At 38.9% G+C, this 18,664-nt stretch overlaps 3 protein-coding genes across 6 annotated transcripts; 1 reads left to right on the forward strand and 2 right to left on the reverse strand.

Annotated features, from left to right (window-relative positions):
* Positions 1-56: 56 nt before the first annotated feature.
* On the reverse strand, positions 57-4,797 carry LOC135801783 (glycoprotein-N-acetylgalactosamine 3-beta-galactosyltransferase 1-like). Its single transcript, XM_065315636.1, has 5 exons — positions 4,350-4,797; positions 1,722-2,065; positions 1,372-1,670; positions 1,089-1,310; positions 57-916 (listed from the first exon to the last, which is right to left on the reverse strand). Exons 1-5 carry the CDS (start codon positions 4,382-4,384, stop codon positions 680-682), a joined length of 1,137 nt encoding a protein of 378 aa, XP_065171708.1. The 5' UTR covers positions 4,385-4,797; the 3' UTR covers positions 57-679.
* A 579-nt stretch (positions 4,798-5,376) lies between these two features.
* On the reverse strand, positions 5,377-13,159 carry unk (RING finger protein unk). 4 transcript variants are annotated; one of them, XM_065300074.1, is made up of 8 exons: positions 12,703-13,158; positions 12,390-12,599; positions 9,972-10,255; positions 9,777-9,912; positions 9,516-9,718; positions 9,279-9,397; positions 9,038-9,215; positions 5,377-8,974 (listed from the first exon to the last, which is right to left on the reverse strand). In XM_065300074.1, exons 1-8 carry the CDS (start codon positions 12,759-12,761, stop codon positions 8,022-8,024), a joined length of 2,142 nt encoding a protein of 713 aa, XP_065156146.1. In that variant the 5' UTR covers positions 12,762-13,158; the 3' UTR covers positions 5,377-8,021. The 4 variants fall into 4 exon arrangements, with proteins under 4 accessions (XP_065156146.1, XP_065156153.1, XP_065156130.1 ...); XM_065300081.1 differs by having other exon boundaries at positions 9,279-9,385; positions 12,703-13,156; XM_065300058.1 differs by having other exon boundaries at positions 9,038-9,397; positions 12,703-13,159.
* A 3,283-nt stretch (positions 13,160-16,442) lies between these two features.
* LOC135795682 (histone H3.3A) lies at positions 16,443-18,282 on the forward strand. Its single transcript, XM_065307446.1, has 3 exons — positions 16,443-16,593; positions 16,958-17,253; positions 17,322-18,282. Exons 2-3 carry the CDS (start codon positions 16,972-16,974, stop codon positions 17,448-17,450), a joined length of 411 nt encoding a protein of 136 aa, XP_065163518.1. The 5' UTR covers positions 16,443-16,593; positions 16,958-16,971; the 3' UTR covers positions 17,451-18,282.
* The last annotated feature ends 382 nt before the right edge of the window (positions 18,283-18,664 follow it).

Consider the following 18,664-nt stretch of genomic DNA (forward strand, 5'->3'; position numbering starts at 1 on the left):
AATGCTCAGTTTTCATCACCAAGGTTCCATTAATAACCTAAGAGGTACAGCATGTATTTCTTCCAAAATTTTATTGCCAGTGAATGAGTTGGTTATATTTCATTTTATAAAACAACGCAAGCGTACGTATATGCAGCTTTTTAGCACTGACGGAATGTAACATAATGATCAACTTATGGCGCACATTCTATGGCGATTATGACCTATTCAAATTTAATCAGTTATTAATTGTTTTGATTACTTTATCAACGATGAACTCTTTGCACACAGCAAACGCGCGGACTACTAGGTTGCATTATTTTGGTAAGTAAATAAAGCGCGCGAGTGCGATATTTTAATATTTATCACTCTTCTCACAGCCATACACATATACACAAACCCATCCACACGCATACACACAGAACGAAATCAAACAATCTGTATTCGCTTAACTAGATCAAACATTATGACAAACGTGATATCAATAAGAGTTTACTCTTTGGTAACCCACCGACTAGTAATTGATTTAGTAGAAATGAAAGATTCGTCATTAAATTGTAGATAGTCAGTGATCTCACCTAGTAGAGTATCACAGGTTTGGTGAGCGACATATGAGGGTCGAGCACATCTAAAGTAAAAATTTCCAGTCGAGTGTTGTGATGTCTAACTAGGTAGTATCTAACAAGCGTAACAAACGCGACTATGTGGTAACTTGGTTCTCCTTGTAGAAATCGCCTCGGATCGAGCTGCTAGCGTCTGCTGGCGGCGCCTCCGCGTCCGGCGACCGCTTATCGCTGTGGGCACCGTGCACGCCGACCGGAATTGTGTAGGTGATGCCGTATGGCCGCAAGTGGTAGATGAGATACTCCAATACGTACATCTGGTTAGGGCTTACGTAATGGAATGATATCGCGTTATCGCTGCAGCAATCCATGCCCTGCAAATGTTTGCCCAACAATAAATCAATGTAAAACTCGCATTTCGCAACGCCCCGCACACATGCTGGAAACTATGTGCAGCGGTTGTGTAACAGGTATGATGTAAAAAAATATAGTTCGCAAAAATATGTGAAAGTGTGAGACAATCACTTATGATGCGGGTAATCTCACCTCATGTGAGTCATAGTAAATGTACTTCCAGTACCAGAAGGACTTCGGTGAGTGCCCTGGAATAAGGTGGTGCTCGGGCACAAAAGGAAAGAAGCGGCCCCGACCTTGTGCATCTCGTGAGTCGCCTGCCTCTACTCCAACTGCTTCTAAACACTTTCCAATCTCTACGTCCTCGGAACCGCTATTACTCTGCTTACACAGAGTTGCATTTGGCAGAGCTACCTATATAAAAAATATTTTGTTAAAAAATAAGAAAATTGTTATAAAGTGCTGTTGCACTTACGTTGACGAAACGTTTCAAAGCATTTTTGCTCAGTACATAACCAGCACCGCCACTCATATACCCCTGCTTTACGTATGGCTTGAAACGACACCCAAAGTATATGGGCCGATCCTTGTCGTATGGCTTCAGCATGTAGCGCAAGTTCTCCACGACAACATAAGTGTCATCGTCAGCCTTGAGGAACCAGTCGGCTTTGTCGTGGTAGTGCAGATATACGTATTTAAAAGCCTCCTTAGTCTTACCCCAAAGATTATCTCGCCCCTCGGAAACGGGCAAAGCAACGCTTGGCAGCGAAGAATCTATAACATGCGTGGTTGTAATTCTGCAAGTTTCACCTAGCATCGTCTTACCTTCTGTGGAACTCATAAAAAGCAAGTGATTGCAGCGCTTGCCCCAGGTATTCTTCACGTGTCGCGCCTTCTTTTCGTGATTAGCAGGGCCGGTCATAACCCAACACAACACGCGCACTTCTTCAGCGAGTTGCTGCGCCACGGAGGCGTCTTCATCGTCGTGATTGTGCGTGCCCGGATCCACCTCGGGGCCCTGGAGATGAGCGATTTGGTGGCTGTAGTGAGGGTCGCCATAGTGCATCATGTAGCCAAGATCCGGTGATGTGAGCATAGTGTACGTCAGTGCGAATCCGATGAACATGCCGGCAATCAGCGGCGCCAGCGTGTAGCGTTTAACCACAGGCCTAAAACAACGTCATACAAATCTGGTCAAGTACCTCTGTTATTATAATCAACGCATTGTCAAGTTAAATATTTGACGATTATACTTCTACACAATTACACATATCATTGGAAAAATAGTAATGTTAACACATATTTCGATTTGTGGAATTCGCCGGAGTGTGAATAGGTGCCGCTTTGTGTGGACATTGGGTGCGAGACAATAATAAAATGCTGTATCAAGAAATCGGTAAAGATACGCGTTTTATTGTCACTATCAACATTGCATGCGGTATCACAGTAATACAATCAGCAATAAATGCAGAAAAAATACCGAAACCTACTAACATAGTATTCTTAGCAAACATACTCTCTTATCTTATGCACTCTATGAAATATGTGGCTTGCAATTGGGTATTTGCATGAACCGATGTAATGTGCAACATGTCTAAAGAAAAGTTAGCTTCGGATATGTACTCAGAATTATAGACACAATGGTGACTGTTTAATCACTTTTCTACGTCATGGAGTGATGGAGTTAGACATCTGTTACTGAAGACGGGAGAAACATATTTAACTCAACAAAGACAGTTTCACTACACGATTAAAAAAAAGCAATTAAACATTAAACATCTTTAAAAATTTCCTGGTATTATCAAAATGTTACACTACCCTATTTTGTTTTTTTTGCAGGCGTTTTCTGGACCTTTAAGAAACGAAAAATAGACATTCAAGGTTACATAAATTCCCTAAAAATGTATATATGTGAAACCATCACACACAAAAAAAGTTACATAAAAATATGTAATCTCTAAATAAAACGTATCAATAGCTAGTTGTCCGGTACCCAATTAATTCCGCAAACTGCCAACGACTGTCCTTGTGATTTGTTTATTATTTGTCGCTTGTTGATCATCACTCCGATTTTCACGTGACGCATTTGACTGACTTCTTCTAACTATGTCGTCAAATCGTCCTTCTTTATGGCCACAGCGACTTATTTTATAGAGAAAGGAATTTCCTCGATTTCGTCACAGGGCAAATTATGAAAAGTGCATGCTCAAAAATATGAAGTAACTGCCTGTGGCGCGCTGCTAATTGCCCCCGCTACGCCACTGGTAACTAAAAATTTGTATATTGCTACTCTATTTTTTTATGCAATTTAACATTTTGTTCAGAAACGGATGCACATTTATTTTGAATTCAAGTGGGATTATTATAGATTCATAAATTGTTGTGTTACCGCAGCTGACTAATATTATAAAATAACAATTGGCAAATGAGCAGCACATATTTGTGCGACGAATACATATCGTTTCTACACGTAATAAAATTGAAGGTATTATTGATAAATGTGGGCAATGTCGTGTGTTAAAATCGGATTGTCACAGCTACTGCTTTTTTACACGCAAACAAACACGTCGTTCAGTAAAGCAATACATGAGCAAAAATATGCTTGTGCATGGGCAATAAAAAGTGATTTTATTGTTTTGAATACTAATTCCAAATAGTTTTGCAGTAAACTCAAATAAAAAAACTGAAAAACGGTAGAATTGAGTTAGAGACGAACATTTCAGCATGTTTCTCATAATATAAGGGTAGTTTAAAGTACATAGTTTGATTAATTTTTAACTAATCAACTGCAAATTGTGAGACAAACACCATATTATTACATTAAAAAGAAAAACCGGACCTATTTATTTGTCTTTGCAATTTTAAATCAACTATAAAGGTTGATCGGGGCGAATAAAAGAAAATCAAAGCCAAAAGCACAATTACCATATTTATAAAAAGAGTTAGTACTTCAAGCAAATATAATTTAATACCTATTACATATAAATCGGATGCATGACTTTTACCATGAAGTGATTACAGATAGAAGAGTTGGTATTGTAATAAAGGTTATATTTCTATCGATAATTAATGGACTTCCAGATACTGTTTAACATGCATTACACTTTTGATACAACTCATATTGCTCATATTGTTGTATGATGGAATTACATGCATCAGGTTGCACTATCAACGAATTGATTTCATTACTGTTTCGCTGCACGTTAATAATAACTATGTATGTACGCAATTGAGCTGATACAAAACAAGGTTACTAAATTACAGTGAACTTAGTATTAAAATAAACAAAGGAATGCAAATTTGAATAGAAATGATAACGTAGCAAACACCACGAAGTAATGCACGATTCACCAGTAAAGTGCGCGTGAAATTTTAAATTAGCCAATAAGAAATGACAAATCGTTCCGATTGCAACATATAAACAAAGATAATTGAAGAGAAAAAATTGCAAACCTGTTCATTGTGGTCCAGAGCAGAAAATTCCTCATTAACGCCGCTGGTAGGATTCTTCTAGCGCGAATTTGTTTAATTTTTCTTGCGCCGAATAATGCCGATTGGTCCTTGGCTCATTATTATTAGTAGGTTCGCACTGCGTCAATTAGCCTGAGTGACCCAACGAGCCGCACTTTCCGGACATCATCCATGAAGGTTTACTTCGCCGGGAACACAATGGCACACAGCTCGACTAGCGAAGACTGTTACGGCTGATGGTTATGTTTTCCGTTGTCACTAGCCCTCTCTAAATTCAGTTTAGAATTTCACGCCGTTGCGCTACACGGCTACGCGACAACGCTCTTTGCGATTGCGACAAGCGAGGCAAAACCGTTTCACTCACCGCACTCAACGCGGCGAATAATTTCCTCCGACAGCGTATGGCCAGGAATCGCTCACGGCACAGAGTTGGTTTGGAGGGACTGTTGACAAACTTGCGTGTAGATTTGGTTGCCTACCAGACGGTGCGAACTTTACTTGTTTCAAATGTTTGTAAATGTTTACTGGAAAATGTTTGCAACTTTTTCAGTTTGCTCACATTTTTAAGGCTTACAAGTTTCTGTCATTTCATTGCTTTCATTTATTATCCAGATGAAAATCTTCGTTATGAGCTTTCCTACTTTTCCGCCGTGTGGCTCAAATTGCATCATTCCGATACTTTGTTTTAGCGCGAATATCTTGCCACTTCCTTCCGAGGTTCAGCCACAGGACCCATGTATAGAAGGAATTAGCGTGGTACCCTTATATTTAATAGAGATAGAGTCATCCTCAATTTGCCACTTGATAAGAGTTAACGGCTATTTCTAGCGATGAACACGTTGACTTTGAACTATGATTCGGAACGTTGCAAAAATTCTTGCCAAATTTTCTTCTCCATCTATTACAAATGCCGCAGATCGTTCCTAGACCCCATAGAACAGTGAGAAGAGCAGAGCCGGACCTCTTGAACAATAAAAGCAAATTAAAAAATATTTTAAAAAATGCAGCGTTTTTAATTTCAAAATCTATTATAGTTATTTGAAAATACACAAATATTACATGTACAAAGATTGATAAATTAAAATTTCTCCTTATGTAACTGGTTAAAAATACAATGAACATGAACGAACAAACATCCAGCCAATGCCATCGGCATTAAAGAACGAAAAATGCGGTTTTGTGAGAAAATGCAAAAATAAGCCGATGGGAAACGCATTGGTATTCGATGGTCAGCAACGTCACTCTTCTCTCCGTCACAAGTACAAACATAGGCCTTCGTATGCTTTTAACGCTGCCAAATCGCAACTGCGAATTGCATTTGACTACTAATTTGCACTGATTCGTTTGCTTGCCATCGTCAGGGAGTGTTGGGGGAGGTGATCCATTCGGAACGTGCCTCCGTTTAATTCCCAAGTAATTAGTTAATTATTATAATAGCTACCTACCTAAAGTTATAATTTGTTTCTTTTTATATGTATAATATATAATATATCTTTAAATGTATATTTCTGTATTGTGTCGCTAATGTTTCGCAAAGAAAAGTATTGACATCCATCCATCGGTTTACATAGCTAGCTTTGTTCATTTCAAATGTATCCACACATATGTATGCAAACATCATACATATTGCACTTGTGTCCAATACGTATGCGTGGCTTCTGTTATATTATAAATTTATTCAAATATTTCAAATATGCATTTCACGTTAAACGTACATAAGAGTAATGGTAGTAAAAAATATGTTCTGTATTTACATACACGTATGTATATAAATATATATATATAGCAGTATATATATAGATATACATAATCATTTAATAGTCTTATATCAATTCGAATCCTCATATCGTCGTAGTGTGTGTATGTGTGTGTGTGTACATTAGATCACCTCAATATCAAAAACGGTATGAATATAAACATCGCCAAATCTTAAGTGTAAACGTAAAGATTGTATGTTCATTAGTCATGCTCCCAAATGACGCAAACCTTTTTATGAAAAATAGTTCAGTCGGTTGTTTTGTGTATGCTTATAAAATACGTTGATGAACTGCAATGCTGCACATACCATGAACGTAGGTGCGAAAATTTTCAATTTTAACCAAATTGCAGCAAACCATAGAAAACTAAATCACATTTTTGTTCCAATTAAATAAAACCATAGAAAAATATATCTTTGATAATTTACAATTTGCTTCCAAGCAGTAATATCTACGCCCGAATATACTTTCTTCTGTTCTCCTATCAAACCTCAAACGTTTAACATCGTCACTTGCACCTTCGCGCGCGCACGAATTTAAGATTGCTTTCGATTTGCATCACCTCATATAGATGCGTCACATATTTTGGTTTCGGTATGAAAATATGAGTATAATATAAAATTCGTACAAAGATTAGGTATCTTCCAAAAAGTTGTCAATCTTCAGATTTTTGATATGTTCGTTCAGTGTTGCATCATGTTTGTTTGCTACTCGTCTTAGAATCGATTGTGCAGTCAAGTAAGCGCAGCACGTTTGAGTTCAATGAAGACGCTACGAACGACAAATTCGAGCAGTTTGAAAGAGAGAGAGAGAAGAAAGAAAGGGTGTTTGCATAACAGCACCCCCTTTCATATGCTTCTAATTTAGTCTCCTGAAGTGAGTAGTGGCAAATATCTATTTTCAAGACCTAATTGACTGCTTTCTTTAAAATACATATTTCATATTTCACATTAAACACATGTACACAAGCAACTTGAACACCAACCATACAACTTTGAATATTTCTCGCGTGTTCCATCTTTAAGAGTATTAATAAGTGCCTCAAAAACGACCAAAGAATATAAAAATATATTCCAGTGCATCAGCAACGATGCGTAATGTGAAAGTAGTCAAGCTTGAGAAATTGTATTTTGCTTGGACGAAACACGAACGAATTCGACAAAGCGTAGTAATTTAATTATAATATCGCAGAACTATTAATATTTGAATGAATCCTATTCATTTTCTTTTTGTTGTTGATGCAAGCTGATAGAAATTGAGAATATGCAATGATAATATGGAATTGTAAGAGATCATTAAATAATTCATTCCATAGTCGACGAACTTTGAAGTAATTCCTATCGCAATTTTGCCTATCTTCACAGATAGATGTCACATGAAAAATGCCTCTTGTATAATTTGAATCTTTTTCGCTTGAAAATTAACCGAATTCCAGGCTACATGCTGAATTAGACAAATTCGACGGTATGTAATATGCTTATGCGGTGCAGCAAATAAACAAGAACGCGGATGTTCTAAAGATTTAATACACACCGAATAGTCTTGAATGCCAAGTAAAATAATAACAGTTATATCTTGTCTTACCAAGAATTTAAAAAAAATGCATCTTTATACGATGCACACATTAGAAATTTACATAAACCTACTTATCTCATATTAAAATCTTCTCTTCGTCTCTGCAAATTTGTGTATGAAATTTGTTAAATTGTATGCAATAATATCCGTGTTCATATACGACGCGCTAAACTTTAGCCCTTACTTCCAGAATGATGCGCACCTCGCCATCGTAATAATGTAATACTGACGGAAATTTTATTGTTACCATATTATTGCGAATTTCGATCTTCCCATGCGCCCTCCACAGATTCAATTGCATACAGACCTAAAGCCCTAAGGTTCAGATGTTGTTGCCCATTATGAGCGTCTGGCAATAGGGGCATTCGTTCTGAGTCACCGCGCAGGTCTGGCACAGCACAAAATGATTACAATTTAGCGTTACAGTCCGATTTCTCTCTTCGCATACCATGCACTTGGACGCGGTCTCGCGATACAATACCTCGTCGACCTCTTCGAGGTCCTGGCGCAGCTGTGCCTGAATACCCTTGAGCACGGTGAGAGATAGCTTGCTCAGCTCCGACACCTTCCTAATACTGTGCAGATGCGGACCGCCCTGCAGGCAGTCGTAGTCATTCTTGAGCGCGTTGTACTGTTGTATTGTCTGCGCAAGCTTCGCCTCCGTCAGCTCCTGCTTGCGTTTCGACTCTTCAGTTTCGCGCTGCCATGCTTCGCAGGCGGCACGCGCCTGTTGCAAACGATCCTCCCAGTTGGTGATCTGCATGCGCGACGTGGATATTTCGTCGCGCAGACGCGCCAGCTCTAGATTAGCCATGCTCGGCGACATACTAAAGTTGTGATTCCGTGAGTTTGGTGAGATATTCTGCGGCTGGAAGTCGAAGAAGTTCGTGAACGAGTTGATCTTGGAGGCGCTACTGCTGAGCGGCAACGCGGTGTGATTGAGGAAAGAGTCCATGCTGGCACTGGGCGAGTAGTGGTTGGAGCCGAGGAACGATGAATGAATCAAAGGGCTATTTGGGCTGAATGTATGACGTGCGGCTCCCGGAATGTTGACTGGTGCAGAGCTGCCCAGCAGGCCGGACGATGCCAGGCCCACCGAGATCGAATTCGACACCGATTGCGGCTCGTCTAGATCCAGATTTAAAGAGTCGTCTAAATGCAAGTCGTCGAGTGCGGTGCCCACGAGGCTATCGACATTTTCATTATTGAAGTAGTTACCAATGTTGCCGTATGCCAGACAGAGGTTCTGTTTCTTCTGCTCGCGTTCAATAGCGTCTACAAACAACACAATGCTACATATGTTAACTGATCAAGAAGAAACCTGCGACGCGCGCTTACCCAATGCTGTATCGCTGTCGATTGTAAGCAACTGTTTGGTGAAATCTGCGGTGCCGACGGCGGCGCGATTGTAGGGTGTTTGGGTGTGCTTAAGCTGGGCGCCGGGTGCGCGATTGTGCGAGCTGTTCGAGCCGATTGACGAGGTCGACGCTGATTCGGACACTTCGCTGCTCCCGTTCTGCAAAGCGGCCTTACCGTTCCCATTTCCATCTTCCATATTATTAAACAGCAAACAACTTACGCTACTGTCGCTGCTCTTTTCCTTCTCGGTGATCGCGTTCGCAACCAGGTCAACCAGTTTCGTACCGCCGTCCAGCGGTCCATTCTCGCGCGATGCGGTCATCTCCTCTGTAACGAAAGCTGCATTTTATCTATAGTACGTCATGCTGGCGGTGAATTTTCGCAAGAGGATATTTTATTGGATGATTTCGGAATAAATGTAAAGCGCGTGTTTTTTTGTTTTAATGAAAACTCTTACGTTCAACGTGAGCAAACGCGCAGAAAACACCGCGTGGACAGTATCCGGCCTGCTGAACGTCGTTGCACTTGGTACTTTTGTAGATCTCCGGATGGAACTGTTGCTCTGTGCGAGTGTGACAATAGCTACACTGGTCGCCGGCTTCGCAATTGCCCGGCTCGCCCCATTCTTCCCCGTGTTTCACACTCGGGCATGGGGTCGATCTGAAATCACCTGTATATCAACAAACTGCTGCAATAATGAGACGCATGTACTTCATACCTATACTTATATTTCCTGGGACTACGACGCTTGTCCTTGCTATTATGATACTGAGGACACGCGTATCCTTGGCGGCACAACCTTGGAGGTCTTTTGCAGGAATCGGTCTTATAGTTTGATAACACGTGGTTGGTATCTAAACGAAAACACATCGATGAATACAAAATTGTAAAATGTGAGCTTTGTGGTACCAACCTTGCCACTTGGGATCTTCATTCATCAAGTTGCGTTCCTTGTCCAATGCATTGGGACCATTCGAGGCGCACCCGTCAGGTTCGGGGGTCTCCAGCGCCTGGATTTCTTTGATATCATATACGGGAGGCCGATGGTCCTGGCTGCCGTGCGCAAAGGCACAATGCAGGCCATTCTTAGCGCAAAAGCCGCGACTGTCCGTATCATGTACGCACATGCAGGTCTTGTAGTATCTCAAATGGTAACGACGCTCGGTATCCCCCGCAGTGCGATGTAAGTATGGGCAGCTTAAAATTTTAAAAATAGAAGAAAATATCAATTAGTGCGAAAACAGTATTTCGCCAAAATGCGCTTAGGTAACTAAAGTATAATAGGCGTAATGATTACATGTGAAAAACTGTCCGATCATTTTCGGAAAAAGATCTCGTTTACAAAACAATTCCGTGGAAATTGTATTTTTGTGATTTCGCAAAACATTCGATGCGTTCTGTGATTACAAAATTCGATTTGAACCAAATTTATTCGGGTTACACGTGACTGGGGTGGTAATAAATGCGTGCTTTGTGTTCCATGGCTCAACTTTCAGGTTTTGTGCATTCCTGTTACAATTATCCTCTGCCCACTGTGTCTATTAACAGAATTCCATATAATCGGAAAAAACAACGCAATTTTTATAAATTTTGTCTCTTCAATCTCCCGCGCGATGTGATCAGATAACATTTTCTAACGACATTTTTAATTAACACACAGAGGAATTTAGTCAATTTCATAAATTTGTAGCTTGCAGTTTTGTTTGAATACTGCTGAATGGCGATTAGCTCGTTCCCTGTGAGATTGGCAAAGTCTAATGCAACGCTTTTCATTAACAGGAGATAATATTCAAGGCTCTTGTTTGGTAGCATAAATTGATATCATGCAGATAGCTGCAGAGAAGTATTCCGACCATGTCCGCTTTTATTATTTAATCGCGACTAGTAAAAATGTGCGTAGTCTAAAATTTGAATCCTAAAAGCATCGTTGAAAATAATTAGATAAAAATGACCAACGCTCCTGGCCAGATCCTTTATCAGTAATCTCATTTTTTTGTACAATGTAAGATTTTTTTAATCTACACTCCACAACCTACCCTAATTACTAACACAAAAATGATTAATTTTGAACAAAACATTAGTAATTTAATGACATTTATGTTAGATTTGAATAAGTTATTACTAGGTAATGTGATGGTGCACAAGATTTCTGACCAAAATTATCAATCGTAATTGAATAATTTATATTTCGTAAAATATTAATCCGCATTAAACACATACACAATTAGCCTAAATATTTGATATCTGATGTTCTTAGAAAGATTGGATTGTAGTTGGTACGTGGCTAATGTAAAAATAAATAACTTATCTCAAATATTTCAAGATAACGCAGTTATCGCAATAAAAATTAGCACCAACACTCACCGAGATATTCTCACCCAGATCAGTTACATCATGAGAACCCACCAATCGAGGTGCGACATTTGTACCAAATGCAGTTAAGCACTAAATTATTAATCTCAAATAATGATCCTATTCAATATTAGATAGTGCGCATCAGGTGATAGTGCGATTGAATTTCAATCATTCATAACACTATTATGTAGATATTTGCAGATTGAATCAATATGCATTTTGAAATATTATTTTAATTATCACAAAGTCGATATTTCAAGTTCTTTGCACACTAATCAGCCATTAATGACCAATTATTTAGTAATGCCCAAGTAAACACAACAGAAGTGACTAATAAGTATAAAGTAGAAAACATGGCATGCATGAAAATGATTGGTAACCAAACTAAACAAACTACACAGTTTATGTATCACTTACAACTCATATCATTGATAAAACTTTGTTTACTATTAAAGTAACAATTAATCACATTGAAACGTTGATTAGTGTGCATTGCTAGAACTTGCTTACACTAGAATAGTAAAAACGCATATCTCAAAATACAGGAAAAATTACCCAAACAAAACGAACATGGTCAGGTAGAAAACACATCAATCTGCATTATTTTATGCACGAGATGTTTATCTAGGCGACTTGTGGGTGTTACAAGGCATGATCAGACGGAACAATACAATGTATTGAAGATGAAATATAAATCGCCAGAATCAAATGCAGATCGATGGCGGTTTAAACACGAATTATGCAATTTTACGATACGCGATTTCTTTTGTTGTGCTAAAGAGTTAGAGAGGAATGTAGGGTTATGTGCGTTGTATTACGCATTGTTTGGCCTCTTTGTGCACGCGGGGCATATGGAAAATCAGACACGCATTGATCGTCCGCGAATGAAAACAGCGCTGCGAATCCGCGACGCATTTTGCCGTCGTGAATCCCTGGTGCACCCTCAACTCTAACAAAACAATGCGAATGTACTTACTCGTCACCATCAGGACAGATCCCCGTGGTCTCATCGTATTTTGTGCAGTAGTTATCGGCGCTATAGTTGAAGGTACCATCGCGTCGGCGTACGGGCCGACGACGTCTTTGGTTCATGAAATGCCAATTGAAACATGTGAACGGCCGATGTTGGGTGCACTTGTGCTGCAAGAAGAGCGGGCATTGCTCCACGCGAAACTCTTTCAGATAGCTGGAAAACAAGACGGCGTTAGTGAGTGCCTTCGGCATGAGGAGCACGGGCGTGAGACGCTGTCACCGGTTCCGCAGATGTATCAAACGCCAAATGTACTTACGAGTAGTGATTCGGTTTTTCCGTTTGGGCTGTCAACAAAGGTTTTGCCTCTGACGGCATTTTGCAATCACTGGCGCGCAGGAACAACGCGCAGGGCACGCTCACAAAGGACCAATTATTCAGCGCTCGCGCGCGTCATGTGACCGCAGCGCGTTGTGCTGTGCACGCGTTTCAAGGACGGCAATGTTTTGGTCGAAATGCGAGACGTCGGACGACAGGGAGTATGCACCTGCACGAACCACTATTTGCATTAGCGCGCGCAACGTCGCAAGACGCACTTGATGGCACCTGATGGATTATTGTCGACGAGAAATTGATGCTCGGTGCGTTTGCTTCGAACTGCTGCACCGAGGAGAATTGAAGGTAGACGACGCGGGCTAGAGGCGAGACACAAAACAACGCCGAGAACGATTCGCGGGCTGTCTTATTACGGCGGCGCTAGAGTCGCGTAGCGAACGACGATGCGCGAACTAGCACGACCGTACGCTGTTTGAACATTCTGAATGGCTGCAAGCGGAGATTAGCGCACACGAAGGCGGCGCGCACAGGCGCACGACGAGCTAGGCACCACTGCATGCACCATTCGCTACGCAGCATCATGCGTCTAGGCTCGCACAGCGTTATCGGCTGTTGCACCCAGACTGGCGCGAACTGTGTTTGGAAAAATGACCCACCGAATATGTTCGATATTTTTGAGTAAAGAATAAATACTAGAGTTATCCCGATTCTCAAAACGATCATTGCTTTTGCCGGCGTGTTAGGGACTGTTTGTTTACATTTGCAAAAGTAGCCAAACAGGCTTATGGATTCATTGGACTTCTAAATATCCAATAATGTGCCTTGCTGTGGCTAACAAAGAACAACAAGTCCAGTCGTCCACTATGTTGAACCGTTTAGAGTAGCGGCCCCGAAAGGAGAGTCAGAAAGTCAGAAAGGAGAGATTTGGATTTTTTAATATCACGATTTACCACTTTTGAAATTTAATAACTTGAAACCTAATAAACTCATAGATTATCTCATTAATAATAACACGTTTTTTAATTATATTCATTAATTATATTGAACATTTAAAATAAGTTGCTTTATTATTCTAGTCGCAATATAATGTCAACCATGTCAATTCTTTATAAATACTGGGCAAACAGTTGTTTTTTACCGGCTATTAGACAACTAATCGCAATTAAATTGATGTTGAGTTATAATAATAGGTAATAACTAAACATCGGATTAAATACACTAGGAAACTGTTGAAATATGCATACCCATCTTATTTACTGGACACGTCTGGTCTTTACAACATGCTAAGTAAGTTTTTACTTGCACAAAGCTTCGATAAGCTTTCAAAAAGTCAAAGACGTCTCTGAAAATGCACTAATGCACCGTATTCACATTCAACTTCAAAGTCGTACAATGGTCATCGGTACTACCTATACTGAAATGAGATTTCGAGTAGAGACACATTTAAAATGCATTTGAAAATTCTCCATATCAAGGTATTCGTTAAGAATTGTGAGGAAGTAAAACAGAATTCTTTTAAGTTGAAAATTCATACAGCAGCGTATAAAAAGAAAAATAATTAGGATTTGAATATGTGCAGAAAAAAAATTCCCAATAGGACAATAGGGTCCCAATAGGATTAACAATTTCGCATAGAAATTTAATATTTTGTGTAATTTTACACACTGTTGTTTTGATAAACATAAATTACACACAGAAAACAAGTATACTAGAGTTCGGAGAGACACAGTTGAACTTGTTTCCTGAAATGTTTGAATTTTGAATGTAATGCACAATGGATTGAAACACAAAACTGCAGATTAGTGAGACAATTGACAAGTGATTCTGATTTAAATTCCAAGCATTATGTAAATATTTACGTGATTAATCAAATCTAAACATTGCGTCGAAATGCAAAGCCGAAATCGACAGGAAAATAGGTATTGAATGACAAATTATCGACTAATATAAAAGAGTTGGTAAAGTAGGTAAACATAAATATTACGAATGCGAATTCCTGAAATTGTTTTCTATAAGGGCCCATCAATTAGAAATTTGCCGCCTTGGAATACAATATGTAATATGTATATCCATATAGCACATTTTATTATTAAAATAAAATAACATTTGTACTCCCGATAAGTTTTGCTGTAGGTACTCTGCAACTACGCCAAGGCGATGTTTCTGAAAAGTTTGTATAGGTAGATGATATATTTTCGCGAAACGGGAAAAGAGGTAGGTAATCACGTCAACTAGAAAATATCAGAAGTCGTTACCGAATGGAAAGAAATGATCAAATCCTGACCCGCAGAATGTGATTGCGGTGCGCACTTTTCCGCGAATTCGACATTATACTCGTCTTCTTTTCATTATATTTTCTACAACTTCTTTTTTCTATGTAATACGTAGTAAACTAAACATTCAAACAAGTTGTTTATTTAATTTTTTTGTTTGCCTTCAACTTAAATCATAATTAAAATTCTAAAAAGTCTAAAAGTTGGTGAAAAACTGATTTGCTGGCTAAGGAATCTAAGGACATAGTATGAGAAGGATACAAAAGTACAACGCACAAGTAAAGAACTTCAGAACATGAATTTGACGAAAGCAAAAAAAAAAAAACACAATAATTTACTTGTGTTTGTTCAATTAAATACTATTTGTGTTTTAATATGCAACCCAATTATATTTTATTCAACATGTTTAACTTAAAATTAATGTAACAATAACTAAATGTATTGTTTACATTTAAATTTCTTAGTCGTTAAATTTGAGCCACTTTGCAAATCGATCCTCAATGAGCCTTCTAAGAAATAAATACTAAATGATAACACGTTTAATTGTAACGAAGCGTTGTAAATGAAACGCTGATTAAAGTAAGTGGCCTTATCTATTACCAGTTCCGATTAAATTTGATAGCTATAGTCGAGTTTAAACATACGTTGACAAAAGTATGAAAAAGAGTAAAGAAGTAAAGAATTAAAGATAATTTCATTCATATTACTTTGAAATAGTTGCCAAAATTCGTCAAATATTTGGTTTTAAATAAATGTACATATTGATATTTAAAATTGTGACATGTGAATACATTATTTCAATAATGTCTCAATAATTTGTCTTCATTTGCGTGTCAGTGTGAAAGTAGATACACTGGCTAATATTAATTGATAAACACAAACAATGCATAAATCTACTGACAACTAACCAATGGGTTTTATATATCGTATTTCTTTTAGTTTGGATCTCTCAAACAAATGCGGCAGCCCAAAGCGCAGCTCTGGAAAATCAATGAAAATTTTCCATACGCGCCATCTAGCGATGATTAAAACCACTATTCACTTTTGCGCATCTTAACCTTTATTGCGTAGTTAGGTAATATCCAAATAAAATGTTAAAACTTAACTATATACAATAATTTATGTGTTGAAAACTTAAAAATAACTATTAAGAGCATATCTCCCAATTTCGGTGCGGTATCAAATCCGTACCGGCTGCATTTGGTACTTTTTGCGAAGCGGACACCGCATTGTATATGTATCAATGACGTATTTGTTCTATAAATAACGCGTAGATTTTACAAATGTCATATAACGCTTATCACACCCAAAGTATACCATCAATTGCAAAGATTCATGTAAATTGTTTTGGATATCAAATTGGAAAATTGACAAAATTTGCGATTTTGTTCATTCAGGCACGCACAGATTTTTGAAATGGTGTAGTGTGCGACCGGCCGAGGCCCACGGACCAATCGCGTGGCTTGTTATTTCTACCAATCACACGCACGCTTTCCCGACCGTATGTCGGCCATCATGGAAATCGTCATTTCGCTGTCGTTCGTCGTGTGCTACAGTTCGTCTCTTTGTTAGTGCATTTACCCAGCGATTATATTGAAAAGGTATGTTTTTTGCATCTCTAAGCTACTATCGACATATCGATACCTTGATAATGCATGCACTAGTTCAATAATGGCGGTCGTACACATTTTGCACGATACATGGCGTCAGAGTGATTGCTCGCCAGGTGCAATAGTACAATGCAGGCGATAGCGAAGCTGAGCCGCCATTATGTTTGTTTTGTTTGATCGTGTCTATTCACCCACAACGAAATCGCACAAATCGCTCAGCTCGATGTCTTCGGTACATTCGAAATAACTGACGTTGATAACTAGAATGCACATGTATGATCCAGGCAACTGTTTGCGCCAAAAACAGTTTGCCGCCTTTTTTGTCTTCATGCAGTTAATTGTTCGTGTATTCTAGAACGGTGCTGCAATATGGCTCGTACCAAGCAGACAGCGCGTAAATCAACAGGAGGAAAAGCTCCTCGTAAACAGTTGGCGACCAAAGCGGCGCGTAAATCCGCACCGTCAACTGGAGGCGTCAAGAAACCCCATCGTTATCGTCCGGGTACTGTCGCTCTGCGTGAGATCCGTCGTTACCAGAAATCCACTGAGTTACTCATCCGTAAACTGCCCTTCCAACGTCTTGTCAGAGAGATCGCCCAGGACTTCAAGACTGATCTTCGCTTCCAGTCAGCTGCTATTGGCGCACTTCAGGTAACAACATTCGTTTTGTTTTTTTTATAAAATCATACTAATTTTTATTTTTTTGATTCTGTTTCCAGGAAGCCAGTGAGGCTTACCTGGTGGGCTTGTTCGAAGACACGAACTTGTGCGCCATTCACGCCAAGCGTGTCACTATCATGCCGAAGGACATCCAATTGGCCAGGCGCATCCGAGGAGAACGCGCTTAAGGCGTCTCGACGGTTCTCGTCCATCGCGTATCTTTACATTTGAATACTTATCATAACTTCATAGGAAAACAAGCAAACCTTGCCCTCAAATTCATCATAGCATTTTGTGTCCCATCATCTACACGTTCACACTTGTTCTCATTACTTTCGTGGAAAATTCGTGTCTATAATCTACATGATAACACAGTAAACTTGTAACTTTGGTAATAGTTTTTTTGATACATGTAATCGTACATACTTCTATAATAATCCGACGGCGTGGTGTTGATTCCAATTGCGGGAGCAGCACGTAGAAATCATGCAAATTGCTAGAGTACATGTGAAGGCATACGCCCGAAACATTTCGAGAGGGTTTGAGATTCGTAGAAAATAGGGTAGATCTTATATTTGTCACGCATCTAGCATAAAATTTATTTCAATTTAGTGTACTTGCGAGGGCGTCGTCGCACACCTCGAACATGTAATTATTATTAACATTTCTTAATTAGCACTTAAGTTGTATTATTTAGCACTTCAAAAAACACGACAACCACGTACGCCCTACACTAGATTTAAATTGCGTCGCTTGCCAAGTGTGGCGGCCGTTGTTCAAACGCGTACTTGGATATACATTATTCTGTATTTTGTTCTTTGAGTGTCAATATGGTATGATAAATTCTGAAATGCGATTTCAGTGAATATGTTCAGTTTGGTTCAGAAATCATTTCGGTGTTATTTTGTAAATGTATTCATTATTACATAAAAAAAAATTAACGACTAAGTTTGTCATCTCATCGTCATACTAATGTTTTTTGTAATTCATCATCATCTTAAAATACAGTGATTCAAAGAATTCTTGCTTTCTACTTTTTTATATTTCAGCAAATTCAACTCTAAACAAAGGTTTAGTTCCTATTTTTGGGTATATTTAAACATTTTCTATCGATTTAACGATGCTTCTTGAATTCTGTTAGCTCTTTTGGTGCGATTTGATGCAATAGTTAAAATGCAAAGTGCACACCAACGCATTTCTTATTTCAAAATTAATAAGAAATGCTTTACGGGTGACGTTATTAATTCCATTATGCCGATAAGATGTATTAATCGCTCGTTAATACAGTGTAGTTGCCAATACTCTGCACTTACTATCTTCGCGGAAATTCCAATTTTATAGAAAACGATTTTATGAATTTTAGTCTAAAATTGTAGAAAAATCATACCAAAAAAAGCTTATT

This window comes from Atheta coriaria, unplaced genomic scaffold (assembly GCF_025399875.1).
Source record: "Atheta coriaria isolate IRGN ID8LTWV9N9 unplaced genomic scaffold, Caltech_Dcor_3.1 hic_scaffold_1_pilon, whole genome shotgun sequence".
In the NCBI taxonomy this organism is placed as follows: domain Eukaryota; kingdom Metazoa; phylum Arthropoda; class Insecta; order Coleoptera; family Staphylinidae; genus Dalotia; species Dalotia coriaria.

What these genes read in the sequence shown, in the direction of transcription:
- LOC135801783 (XM_065315636.1), bottom strand. Translation starts at nt 4,384, where the DNA reads ATGAGGAATTTTCTGCTCTGGACCACAATGAACAG. An exon ending in CTCTGGACCACAATGAACAG is followed by an intron (nt 2,066 to 4,349) that starts GTTTGCAATTTT and finishes ACGTTGTTTTAG; the next exon opens with GCCTGTGGTTAAACGCTACA. An exon ending in TTTACTATGACTCACATGAG is followed by an intron (nt 917 to 1,088) that starts GTGAGATTACCC and finishes AAACATTTGCAG; the next exon opens with GGCATGGATTGCTGCAGCGA.
- unk (XM_065300058.1), bottom strand. Translation starts at nt 12,761, where the DNA reads ATGCCGTCAGAGGCAAAACCTTTGTTGACAGCCCAAACGGAAAAACCG. An exon ending in CCCAGGAAATATAAGTATAG is followed by an intron (nt 9,719 to 9,776) that starts GTATGAAGTACA and finishes AGGTGATTTCAG; the next exon opens with ATCGACCCCATGCCCGAGTG. An exon ending in CGCGTTTGCTCACGTTGAAC is followed by an intron (nt 9,398 to 9,515) that starts GTAAGAGTTTTC and finishes GATAAAATGCAG; the next exon opens with CTTTCGTTACAGAGGAGATG.
- LOC135795682 (XM_065307446.1), top strand. Translation starts at nt 16,972, where the DNA reads ATGGCTCGTACCAAGCAGACAGCGCGTAAATCAACAGGAGGAAAAGCT. An exon ending in CTGCTATTGGCGCACTTCAG is followed by an intron (nt 17,254 to 17,321) that starts GTAACAACATTC and finishes TTCTGTTTCCAG; the next exon opens with GAAGCCAGTGAGGCTTACCT.